We start from the raw sequence: 13,830 nt of genomic DNA, 5'->3' as shown, positions 1-13,830 counted from the left end.
CTTTCACAATGGTACACATTTAGTCCATACTATGGAGTTTCAAAGGAAGGGATGGTTACACCCAGAATGACAAATCAGAAAAGATTCCATGTAGCAGTAAAACTGGGCCAAATCTGAAGGATTAGGAGAGAAACACAGTGCATTTTACTTATTTTATCAAAAATTTTTAAAATATTTATTTATTTTTGGGAGAGAGAGAGAGAAAAAGACAGAGAGACAGAGTGTGAGCAAGGGAGGGGCAGAGAGAGAGGGAGACACAGAATCCAAAGCAGGCTCCAGGCTCTCAGCTGTCAGCACAGAGCCTGATGTGGGGCTCGAACTCATGAATTGTGAGATCATGACCTGAGCCAAAGTCAGACACTTAACTGACTGAGCCACCAGGCGCCCCATGAGAAACACAGTGCATTTTCGATGACAAAATAAAGACAGGCATGGATGCAAGTTCAAAACTTGTGAGTAGGACATAGAATGGTCCAGTCTGAAATAAGGTGAGCATACATGAGGAAGATCCCACTAAAGAGAAAGTTTGAACTATACAGAGAACCTGGGAACTCTATATTTACAATGGGCATCACTATTAAAAAAAATAACCAAGAGCATATAGGTCATGCTAATGATGACCTGTGCCATCATCTTCATATATGAAAGTTAGCAAATGAAAAAAAAACCTGGTAAAATAAGTATTTCAAAGCCTTAAGATAATTCTTAACATAGAAGTGTACTTTTATCCACAGAGGAAGTAGAGCTGCAAAAGGTGACATATCAAGTGTCCTCTTGAACATCAAAGTAACATGACATTGTGGAAAAACAAGTAAACAGATGTACTTCACAAATATGAGCCATGTAGTCTCTTCTATTTGCAATACGTACCGTAAAAGTAATTATATCCATTAATCTGTTAAATTACCTAAATCATACTCAGGACAACATCCCGATTTTAACTAAAGACATGAATTAAATTGTCCAGCTTCCTCATTTTATGGGATCTGATCATTAAAACATAAGATGGTAATAGTTAAAAAATACATGGGTTGTAGGTTTTATTCATGTATGTTTGGTGATGGTTTTGTTTATCAAGATTATGTTTTGGGTGGCCCATAACTAATTTTGTTGGAATGGCATCTATAAACTAAATTGAATGTGACTATTTAGATGGTAATAGCACAAATCCATTAAAAGGAATCTAAAATAAACAAAGTAAAGATGTTATGTAGGTCACCCGTAGATCAGAGAAGTCCAGGATATTTTTTTGATTGCTATTTTTAGGTCTTTTAAAACATATGTTTCTCTTAAAGCAATTTTATGGCTTTAAATTTTATGTCAAATATAGCCCCAAAGCTGTGTATAATGAAAAAACTCCCCACATTGAACTTTGTGAGAATGTCAAATTTAATTAATAAAAATCCATTAATATTACATATTTTAAATAAAAATGGAGAGTTTTTACTTCCAACTTTATATAACAAATTCAGTATCAAATATTGCCAAATAGAGATACCTGAGTCCCTGTTACAGTGAGTAGATATTTTATTTATAATAAATCATCAGTCAGTAATGTAGCAATGGGTGCTATCAACAAAATTTATACAAATATTAGGCTTTGAAATTGTTATTACATTTTTAACTTAGAAAGTTTTTTCATAGATAACACATCTATACATTTATGTGGCCAATGTCAAAATTACCACAGAACACAAATAAGCAGAATACAATTCTTTACTATTAATGGATCATTTGTTATCTTAAGACAAAAAGTAGGTATAAAATGTATTGTAGGCAGAAAATGCATGTGGTATCTCTCCCTAATCTTCTGAACTTTTTAAAAAATGACTTATTTATTTTTGAGAGAGAGAGAGGGACAATGGGCAGGGCAGGGGCAGAGAGAGAGGAAGACACAGAATTTGAAGCAGTCTCCAGGCTCTGAGCTGTCAGCACAGAGCCCAACATGGGGCTTGAACTCATGAACTGTGAGATCATGACCTGAGCCGAAGCCAGACGCCTAACTGACTGAGCCACCCAGGCACCCCTAATCTTCCCAACTTTCTAAAGTACTTTGAATACCATCTTCTTCTTGCTTATTCAAAGATTTTGGAATATAGAGCTAAAAGATGTTACAAACTACCTTGTCTACCTTTCTTTTTTAAATTTTTTTTTTCAACGTTTATTTATTTTTGGGACAGAGAGAGACAGAGCATGAACGGGGGAGGGGCAGAGAGAGAGGGAGACACAGAATTGGAAACAGGCTCCAGGCTCTGAGCCATCAGCCCAGAGCCCGACGCGGGGCTCAAACTCACGGACCGCGAGATCGTGACCTGAGCTGAAGTCGGACGCTTAACCGACTGCGCCACCCAGGCGCCCCTTGTCTACCTTTCTTAATCAGAGATGAAAGAACTGAGAGCCAAAGGGAGACCCAAAGATAGATACCCTCAAACATATATAAATAAAAGGTAAAAAATCAATTACTTCAACATTCATATAAAAGAGTTTAAAACAGAAAAGCAGACTAAATCCAAAGGAAATAAAAGGAAGGGTATAATCAAGATAAAATCAGAAAATACTGACTAGAAAAGAAACACACAAAAGAGGTTCGACAATACCAGAAGTTGGTTGCTTGAACAGACCAATAATATTGACAACCTCCTGGAAAAACTGATCACGAATAAAAGAAAGAGAAGGCAAGTAACCAATACCAGGTATAAAAATGAAGATATCATTACTGAGCCTAAGGACATTAAAATATCATAAGATGATATTATAACAACTTTATACCAATAATTAGAAGACAATGAATAATTCCTAGAAAAATAAGATTTATCAAAACCTCTTAGGGGCGCCTGGGTGGCGCAGTCGGTTAAGCGTCCGACTTCAGCCAGGTCACGATCTCACAGGTCCGTGAGTTCGAGCCCCGCGTCGGGCTCTGGGCTGATGGCTCAGAGCCTGGAGCCTGTTTCCGACTCTGTGTCTCCCTCTCTCTCTGCCCCTTGCCCGTTCATGCTCTGTCTCTCTCTGTCCCAAAAATAAATAAACGTTGAAAAAAAAAATTTAAAAAAAAAAAAAAAAAACCTCTTAGAACTATTGAAGATAATGAATAATAAACAAAGGCCTGTTTACAATCAGTGTGATGATGACATACACCCAGGAATAATTACTAAGTACCTGTCTTATTTCTTTGTCTTCTTTTTTACTGATTGTGCTAAGTAACCTCCATAATTCACAATCAAAATTAATTGATATAATTCAGCCTAACACAGCCTATTTCTTTTAAAGTATTTTGGTGTCCAATATATAGAAATGGAAAAACCATCCCATCATACAAAGGGACTCTCACATAAAGTGACTTCCTTATTTCTGGGGCATAAATTTGTAAGCCAATTTCAATCTTTGATGTCATCTTTAAAATAAGTTGGCTTTCTGCTTATTTTAAAATCTAAAATTTAAATTCATATGTTTTTGCTCAAATTGACATTGTATGCTTAAGTGGCATGGGAATATACACTAATTAAAACTTCCAAGTAATTACATATTTTTAAGGGCACCACTAAACAGTAGAAACTAAACACAATGCAACCAAAATAAAATAGCACAAATTCTAAGAATGAACAACTGCAATGCTCACTCTATCATCCTTAAAAATATAAAATATGGGTCTTGCCATGTGCTTTAAGGCTCAAAAACTAGAACTGTGATGTTATAAACAAAAGTTATTCAGGTGAGAACTAGCGAACTGGTCAAACTTTGATTCTTTCATTATTTTCTTCAAACTTTGTCCATGTAGGAAGAAAAACTTGTTTTAAAGCTTAAAGATGAGGGGAAAAGGTAGTTCTTCAGATTCAGGGGAACATAAAATATTGAAATAACTATAAAGAAGGACAGTATTATAGCTCTTTAAAGATAGAAATCATGTTTCTTATTCCTTTCTAAATCCTCTAAAACACATAGTTCTATAATCTTGACATAGTAAATTCCTTAAAAAGGTGAGTTGAAATTCCTAGGTTTATATAAGTTATTATTCATAGAAAGAAGAACCATGAGAAGATGAAGGAATAGGCTAGAAATTTTCCAAAACTATGCAGGTGACCTAGGCAAGTTAAGGGATTGAGATGGCCTTGCTATGCCCTATTAAAATCAGCAAATTAAAATTTGCACATATTTTGTTAAATTTATTACTATGTATTTTATGTTTTTATCCTATTATAAATAACATTTAAAAATTACTTTTCTTTGTCCATTGCTATTATATAAAAATAAAACTGATGCTCCACATTGACCTAGTATCCTGTGATCTTTCTCAACTCACTTATTCTGATGGCTTTTTTTTTTGTAGATTTCCTAGAATTTTCTATATATACAATCATGTCATCTTTAAATAAAGACAATTTACTTCTTTCATTTAAATATGTATTTTAGCTTTAGTTTTTTCTTGTCTTATTGCACTGATTAGGGCCTGCAGCATAATGCTGAATAGTGAATATCTCTGTTTTTTCCCCCATTATAGAAAGAGAGCATTTAGCTTTTCACCATTAAATATAAGTTAGCTGCAGGTTTTTCATAAATGTCTCTTCTTAAGTTGAGGAAGTTTCCTGCTATTTGTAATGTGTTACAACATTTTATCATGAATGGGTATTAAATCTTACCAAATACTTTTTTTTTTGCAATAATTGAGATGATCACATAGCTTTTCCCTTATGCTATAGATTGAATGAGTCACATTGTTTGATTTTCAAATGTTAAGTCAACCTTACAATTCTGGGATAAAACTCACTTGATTACGATGTATTATCCTTTTTATATATTCTGGAAGTTGATTTTTTAATACTCTTTACAGATTTTTGTATCTATGTTCATGGAAAATGCTGCGCTGTAATTTATTTATATTATGCAGGTCTGCTGTTGAAAAAATACCCTCAGCTCTTGTTTATCCGAAAATATCTATTTTTAAAGATTTTTTTTTTCCAAACACACTATTTGACACTCACTTCTCACTTTTTTTTCTTCTTTTGGCACTTTGAAAATAATCATTTCACTGAATTGTGGTTTATATTTACTACATATGAAAAATCAGCAGTCATTTTTATCATTTTCCTTCTGTAATATGTTTTTTCCCCTGTAATATGTCTTTTTTCCTCTCTGGCAGTTTTAAAGATTTTTGTCTTCCAATTTTCAACAATTTAAATATAGTGTACTTTGTTGAGGTCTCCTGTTTATCCTACTTGAAAGTCACTGAGTTTCCTGGATTGGTGATTTTATGCTTTCCATCAAATTTGGGAATTTTTCCACCATTATGTCTTCAAATATTGTTCTGACTCATTCTTTCTCCTTTCTTTTGAGACTCCGATTGCTCATATGTGAGACTGCTTTTTTTAGAGTTGCCATTTCTATATTGAGAATTCCTAATTATTCCCTCATTATACTCATTTTTTCTCCTTTAAATGCCTGAATATATTTATGGCAATTGTTTTATAGTCCTTGTCTGCTAATTCCACAATCTGTCATTTTGGGTTTTATTTCTACTGACCAATTTTCCTGCTTCTTTGTATGTCTAGTAATTTTCTATTGAATGCTTGACATTATGGATGCTATATATTGTTAAATGGATTTTACAGACTTCCTTCATTTCATGTGAAGTTTGTTTGGCTAGGCAGTTAATGTACTTGTGAATTAGACAGATCTTTTAAAGACACTTCCCTCCTAACATCCATCCCTTTAATTTTTAAAGTCACTGTGCATGAGAAAAATGTCCAAAAATACTGCTAAATAGCAAGCATCCTTGTTTTCTCAAGGCTTTTTTTTTCGTTTTTATTTATTTTTTAATATGAAATTTATTGTCAAATTGGTTTCCATACAACACCCAGTTAAACTTATTAAGGATGAGCATAAAGCAACTTTATTTTACAGATAGACTGGTTCTACTTCTAAAGCACATACTCTATAGAATATCTTCCGAATGCCAGGAGTGTTTAATGGAGGCTCCTAATCATGTGGGACCTCTGGTACTTGTTTAGCTCACAGATCCCAGGTAGCTGTAAGTTTCCCAGTATTTGTGAGTCCTGTGCAGTTTTATAATTCTTTACTATGGTAGGACTAATCTGGTACCACTTACTCCATCTCCATAATAGCCGGAGGTATAAATCCCAAGAGGGAGATTTTGTTTTTTGTTTTTTACTATCTCTCAGCTTTACTTTGGTTCTCTTCTCTTTCTTTCATGACTCATTAATTCTGCTTTCTTTTTTCTTACATTTTTCTCCCAAGAACATATTATTTAATGGAAGGACTCAAATGAGAAACTAATTCTTGCAACTCAATCCAATGTTTTTTCCACTACACAATACATACATATTTTTAAATGTTTATTTATTTTGAGAGAGTGAGAGTGTGAGTGGGGAAGGGGCAAAGAGAGAAGGAGAAAGAAAATTCCAAGCAGGCTCCACACTGTCAGTGCAGAGCCCAATGTGGGACTTGATCTCATGAATTGTGAGATCATGACCTGAGCATGAATCAAGAGTCAGATGCTTAAGTGAGTAACTGAGTAACACCCACTACACAATATGTTTTATCTCTTGGGATTAAAATAACAATTAAATCTAGTTTTAACCTGCTTATTACTTGGTATATTCCTTGATTTCTCTATTTTTCTCTCTCTCTCTCTTCCCATCTCTTTGTCTCTGTCTCTGTTTTGGTGGATCTGGTACTTACTTTTATTTTAGAAAGATTTAGAGCAGGTTGGCTGATACAGGTAAAAACAATTCATGTCAAGAAAATCTATTTGATTAAAAGCTATCCCTGAACCAGCATTCTGACCACACAAAACTAAATAATCCACAAAGTGTTTATAAGGAAGGCAAGGAGACTAATAACTTATTCTATATTTTTGGTTTCTTACCTCATTCCTGAGATCATATAGTATATTGTTTCTCCTTGTGAGCTATTTTAGCTTCCTGTTAGTGAATGGGCTTAGCCTCTAATATTTTTATTCCAATTTAAGGGCCTTTATGTTGATGAAATCTGCTCCTAGAATGTAATGTTCATCACTCTCTGTCCACAAAATATCTATTTATTCATGTTTATAAAGCATTAGTCACTTTAAAAATAAATTTTGCCATGTTTTATTGCCTTTTAAGGAGGAGAAAGATAAGGACAGGAGGAACAGAAATAAAACTGGCTTATAAAATGGGCTTTTAAAAAAGTATTTTTAAATTGTACTGGGAGAAAAGTAAATAATTAAACTACATCTCAAGAGGTTGTGGGTCTTACACTCTTACCTGTGCAGCTGAATGTATTCTCGAGGTCTGTTGAGCAGGTGAAGGAATCTGTCAACAATCTTGTTCTTTCCTACACCCTGTAATTACACAAGGAGCGTTAAACAAAAAGAGACTTTTGTGGAGGTAAAACAAACCAGAAGAATCTTTTGCCAAAATGTACTTTCTCAAAGTTGTACTGTTTCAGCTTATTGTTAATGAAAACATACATACATACACATATATATGTTTACATACAGCAAACAAATACAGCACAACTTCTGACAGAAAGGTTTTTAAAAAAGTTACTTCTAAGTACACTAGGTTAATTTACATAAAATACACTAAACGCATTCTTTTTATTTAAAAGGAACTTCATAATAACTTTTAGCCTTCTACAGCTTGTTTTTTCTGTTCTACAGTTTTACACTTAAATATAGATGTTATAGTACAATATTAATTATTTCAAATTTGAAGAATGGCATCAAAGGCAATAAACTAAGTATAAAAACAACGATTTTGCCAGTGGTTCTTCAGAAGTATGATTTTTAAAGACAGATGAATACAACACCGTACTTCGGTGTTAATCAAACACTCATTTATTTTTCTCCTTTTATCCCCTTTTCAGTCCTTTAAAACCTTGGAAACCTAAATTATAACCAAGGTTTATTAATAAGTCTCAACTAGGGGCACCTAGATGGCTCAGTCAGTTGAGCGTCCAATTATTGATTTCAGTTCACATCATGATCTCAGGGTCATGAGATGGATCCTCACGTGGCGCTCTGTGCTGAGCATGGAACCTGCTTAAGATTCTCTCTCTCCCTCCCTTCTTCTCAGCTCTTATGCACTCTTTCTCTCAAAAAAAAAAGTTTCAACTATATCTGCTCTTGTTAGGAATGTCCTCATGTCCTTACCACTTATTGATGCTGAGAGTTGTTGCCATCATTTTGTAGAAGACAGACTGTTAAAAATGGAAACCACTCCCATGCTAGTTCCCCATTTTAAAGTTTTCTCTTAGAGGTGGAATACTCTATTAACGGAATGTGACTCTTTTAACAAGTTAAGTTGTGTGGGAAGAGTAGAAGTCGTCAAAAAGCTAAATTCCATAGTCATATGTAGTCATAGCGATAAATAACACTTACTGATTTCTTATACCCTCCCTGCCAAGCTCTATGCTAGGTATTTACCTGTGTTCTTTCATTTGATTACCATAACAGCTCTATGAGGTAAGTATTTTGATTATTCCAACTTCACAAATCAAGACACCAAGTCTCAGAAAAGCCAAGCAACATGTTCGTGGTCACAAAGCCAGGATTCAAATCCAGGTCTGTCTGATTCTGATGCTCATGCTTTTAGTCCCAACATTACAGATTATATTTCTCTCAGTTTGAAATTGATTTAGGGAAATGGGGCCTTGAGTTTTCTCCTCCCCTACTGCTAGGAGTCCATCCTAAGGAAATCATTAGGCAGATCAGGAAAATGCATGGCGCTAAGCAGTAAGAGCAGAACCCCAATAGAAGGAAGCAGGCATTGGTATTTCTGCTACACGCTCAAATATCTTGTAAAGAAAGGCATTCTACAAGCACAGAGGATAGAAATTCAAATCAATCAAATGAGTATTTATTGAGCATTCTCATAGTCCAAGAACTGTGACAGCTCCTCTAAGATAAACAAATTTGCAAAGAAAATATGAGAAGTTGTCCCTCACAGTTCTCAAAAGGAGGCAAGATACATACACAGGGAGCACAGAAGACAAGTCACCAGTGTACATAAATAACTGCTAACTTATATGACATAGATTCTAATAACCTTAGAATCTTTCTCTTCTCTTTGGCCCACTAAATATGTCATAAGATGACAGATGCAAGAGAGACTAAGAGGGCTGGAATGATTACCAATTAATAAATACGACAGAGATATGAGGCACACACAGAAACACACAGTAGCAAGCAATTAAGATCCATTGTATACCCTCAATTCAGGGAAACAGAATGAATCAATATTTAAAGAAGGACAATATGGCAATAATATGCAAACTATACTGAAAGAGGAGAGACTGGTATCCAGGAGATTGATTGTTTATCCACTCAACATATAAACAAACATTTACTGAGTGTTGGCACATGTCAGGAGAGAGACCAGTGAATGAGACAGATAAGGTTTCCACTCTTCTGGAACTCCCTTTTCAGAAGTGTGGAGACAGAAGGATTGGAAGGTAGATTAGAAAAGTAGGTAGAAAGCCAGCAACATATAGTTAGACAACTAACAAAATAAAGAAAATTATCAAGCAGTGATGTTCTCTACACACAGTTAAGATAGGGTGAGGTAATACTAACTGGGTGGTTATTGACATTGATTTAGAAGTGAAGACCTTTCCTCAGGTAACTTTAAGCTGAGATCTAGATGACGAGGAGCCAGTGCTATCAAGACTCCAGAAGGGGCATTCCAGGAGAAGAGCTGCTACAGCTGATCCCCTAAAGTACATATAAGCTTAGGATATCTGAGGAGCAGCCCATGTGTTCAAGTGTTGTAGGCAAGAGAAGAATATACAAGATAAAGAAATAAAAGTAAGTAGGGTCTAACCAACCAAGTTTACAAGTCAAGGTGAAGAAGTGGGATTTTATTCTATTCGATAGGGAGAGATTTATATATATAGATAGATAGATAGATAGATAGATTTATATTTACATACTTATATATATATTTATATATATATTTATATATTTATATATTTATTTATATATTTATATTTACATATATTTATTTATTTATTTTTGAGAGAGAGAGAGAGAGAGAGAGAGAGAGAGAGAATAAGCAGGGAAGGGCAGAGAGACAGGGAGACACAGAATCCGAAGCAGGCTCCAGGCTCTGAGTTGTCAGCACAGGGCCCGACGTGGGGCGTGAACTCATGAACCGTGAGATCATGACCTGAGCCAAAGTTGGACGCCCAACTGACTGAACCACCTAGGAGCCCCCATTACAAGATTTTTTAGCAGGGAAGTGACATGAACTAATACATAGGTATGGAGAGTGAATTATAAGGGAGGGGGTAAGGATGGAAACTGGGAACCAGTTGGAATGCTACTTCCAGAATCCAGGCAAGAGACAGTGATGGCTTAGATTAGGGAGGTACAAGTGGATAAAGACAGATTCAACTTGTTTTGCAAGTAAAGCTGACAAAACTGGCTCACGAACTGGATAAGGGAGGGTAAAGGAAAAGAATGATCAAAGGTTACTTCTAGATAATTCCTTGAGCAAATGGATAGGAAAGACTAGGGGAGGAAGACCTTTTTCAGGAGGAAAAATCAAGAGCTAACCCTATCTTTCTCCAAAGCATTTATCATCATTTAACATTCCGTCAATTTATTTGCTTGTGTGTTACCTTTCTCCCGGACTGGGTATGTTAGCTCAAGAAGCTTGTCTTGCACACTACTGTATTGCTAGTGTCTAGAACGGTGCTCACACTAAGTAGGTACTCAGCTAATTTGTCTAATGAATTAATGATATCTACATCTCCCCAGGTGTTTATGGCAGTGACCCCAGTCATCCTCAGTACTTCTGACTCCCTCTCAATTCATTACTATTCCTCTCATTTCTATCTCCAAAATAGATCTTAAGTCTGTCAAATTTCTCTGGAATCATCTTAAACCAAAGGAATATCTTATCTTGTCTAGAACAGTAGTTCTCAAGCTTTGATGAGCAAATGAATCACCTCTCAGATCTTAACAAGATGCAGAATGATTTGGTAGGTCTGGGCTGGGGTCTGAGACTCTGCATCTCTAAGATGCTTCCAAGTGGCACCAACACTGCTCATCCACAGACTTTGTGCAGCAAGAATATGTACCTGCAATAGTCTCAAAACTGAGCTCCCTACATTCATTCATTCATTCACTCTATTCATTTGTTCATTCTATTCATTCATTCATGCTATTTTGAATGTATTTTCCACACTGCCAGCTGGAGTAATGTTCTTAACAGATAAATTAGATTATGTCATTCTGCTCAACCCCACTCAGTAGCTTCTCACTGCATTTAGAGGAAGTGTGAAAATTCTTCCTGTGGCCTGTAAGGTCCTACATGCTCTAGCCTCCACTCATTCCTCCAGCCCTCCAGTGTCCACTCTTCTCCACCCAAACACTGTTCTAGTCACACTCAGCTTCCTTCAGTCCTTAAAAGATTCCAAGCTCTTCCTACCTCAGGTGACTTGCCCATGCACATCCTTCTCCTTGGGGAGCTTTTCTATCATTCACCATCTTAGTCATTCATACTCATTATCTTAATTCCCTTCTTCACAAAGGCTTCTCCTACCTCCCAGAGTAACTTAGGCTCTTCCTCACCTCCCACAGTACCCTTTATTTTTCCTTCTTAAGCATAAGTAGGATTTGTATGGGTGACAACTTGTTTATAATGTCTCTCTCATCCACTGTTCTGTGAACTGAAAACGTCCTGAGGGCAGGGTCCAGGACTATTTATTGCTGGTTTGCCCAGAGGCCAGCACAGAGCCTGTCACAACAATGCATTCAATAAACATTTGTCCAACGAATGAATACAAAGAATTTGGAAAGTACTGGAAAAGGGTATAAAATCCCAGTAAGATATGAACTGTGATCATGTTAATAAAGATAGTGAATATTGGAAACTGTGATGAGTTCCAGACTAGTAAAAACTGGTCAAGTTTTGCAATGATCCAATTTACACATTTCACCTACAAAAGATTCAACGTTATTAGAGCTGACTGTCAAACTGACAAATTCACTGATGTAAGAACAATGGATCATTTCATCTTCTAGGAATCTTTTTGATATCTAACTGGATTTCTCCCCAGATAGTTCCAAGTCTAACACAGGAACAAAGAGAAGGAAAATATTTTCACATTTGCACATATACTACAAAGCTCTGTAAGCTTTAAATGGCATGTTCTAACAAACATAAAATTTTAAATAGATACATTCAGAGGAGTAAAAAATGTGTTTGTTAACATATCAAGTCTGCTAACTTCAAAGAATCTAGAGAAAGCAAGTATCATAAACGCACTGTAATGTCAGAAATACAAAGGATCTCCTGATAGAAACAGATCATGGAAAGCTACTGCCAGGAGTTCCTGCTCCCTTCCCACCTCCAAAGTTACCTAATCAGCCATGCTTTTCAAACTGCTCTGGAGCAACATACTGTTTTAGGGGCTTACAAGTCCCAGAGATGTGGGATGTGACATGAAATCCCCAGCTGCCACCGGGGATCTCTTTTTCTTTATGTTAGGGTCTTTAGAACTTCAGAACTTCTAGCTCAGCTATCTTCTTGCTCCATATACTCTCCCTGGGCCATCTCACCCACTCCCATAACTGGAGTCATCACATAGGGCTCAAATCTCTTTCCGAAGCTCCAGCTGAGATCCCTTATCCCTGTCAACTGAACTTCTGCACCAGATGTTCATAGTGGACTCATTATGCTGCCACCGAAACCCACTCCTTTTTCTTTTTAATCCCAGTATAAGAGAGTATCACCATGTACCCTGCTACTCAATGAACGAACCTTGGAACGTTTTTGACTAGTCTACTTTTTCCTATGACCGCATTCAGTGTCACTACAACCTGTGTAGTCTCTACCTGCAAAATGTTTTTATTCTTTCTTCTCACTCCTTTCTCTCCTTTTCTTCCTTATTTCCTATCTTCCCTCCCTCCCTTGTCCAATACGTCAACTATTTTAACACATAACATTACAGGTAATGTACTAGCTGAGCAAGATATGATGGTAAATAAAATAGCCATGGCCCGTGGTCACACTCACAGCTTACCATCTAGTAAGAAGCAAAGACAATTAAGCAAATATAACGAGTACACCTATAATAAGTGTTATGCTATGGGATATCCGAGATGCCTGAAGATTTTAGCAAAGGGCTCAGGCAGGCCCACCACACATAATACTGTTTAGTGGGGATGTCAAGGAGTTAAGGAGGTAATGGGGAGGAGGAGGAAGAGTGTTCCAGGTGGAGAGAAGAGTATGTGTAAAGACTTGAGGGCAATCGTGAGCTGGAGTGCTGGACAGGTCTGAGAAAGGGCAAAGGCTAGAGCAGGAATGAGGAAGGGAATGGTAAGAAATCAAACAAGAATGGCAGGCAGGGTCTAGCTCTGGCAAAGCCTTGGAAGCCAGTTAAAAGAGTTTGGGCTGTTTCCCAAAAGTAGAAGTAGAGTAGAGGAGTAATAGGATCAGATTTTGATTTTTGGAAAACCACTCTGTAGAATGATCTGGCAGACAGAAAGAATGAAAGCCTAAGAAAGCAGCCCAGAAATGCCTTAAAAAAAATCCAGGCAGGAGATGATGGTGGTTTAAACTAAGGAGCAGAAGAAATGGATGGATTTAAGAGGTATTTAGGGAAAAGAACTAATGGGATCTGGTGATGGTCTGGATGTGGAGATGAGGAGACAGAGGAGTCAGTTTCTATCTGGGGCCACAGGGTGGAAGGTGGTGCCATTTACTGACAAATGAAACAGGGGAGGAGAAGTGGATTTGCTGGGAGGAGGAGGGAAGCCTAGTTTTAAAAAGAGGCAGTTTAATTTTGGATTTGTTTACTTTGAAGTGCCTGCCTCCCATATCTGCT

General features: G+C 36.5%; 1 protein-coding gene across 3 annotated transcripts in view; it reads right to left on the bottom strand.

Moving 5' to 3' along the window:
- Window positions 1–13,830, bottom strand: part of VWA8 (von Willebrand factor A domain containing 8) — a 363,734-nt gene that overhangs the window by 170,124 nt on the left and 179,780 nt on the right. For all 3 annotated transcript variants that reach the window (XM_047859419.1, XM_047859262.1, XM_047859340.1), the window contains one exon: window positions 7,260–7,336. In XM_047859419.1, coding sequence (XP_047715375.1) covers window positions 7,260–7,336 — 77 coding nt within the window. The remainder of the gene's footprint in view (window positions 1–7,259; window positions 7,337–13,830) is intronic.

Source organism: Prionailurus viverrinus, chromosome A1 (genome assembly GCF_022837055.1).
Source record: "Prionailurus viverrinus isolate Anna chromosome A1, UM_Priviv_1.0, whole genome shotgun sequence".
Lineage (NCBI taxonomy): Eukaryota > Metazoa > Chordata > Mammalia > Carnivora > Felidae > Prionailurus > Prionailurus viverrinus.
Note: the sequence above shows the minus strand (reverse complement) of the source record. Positions and strands in the feature narration are given on the sequence as shown.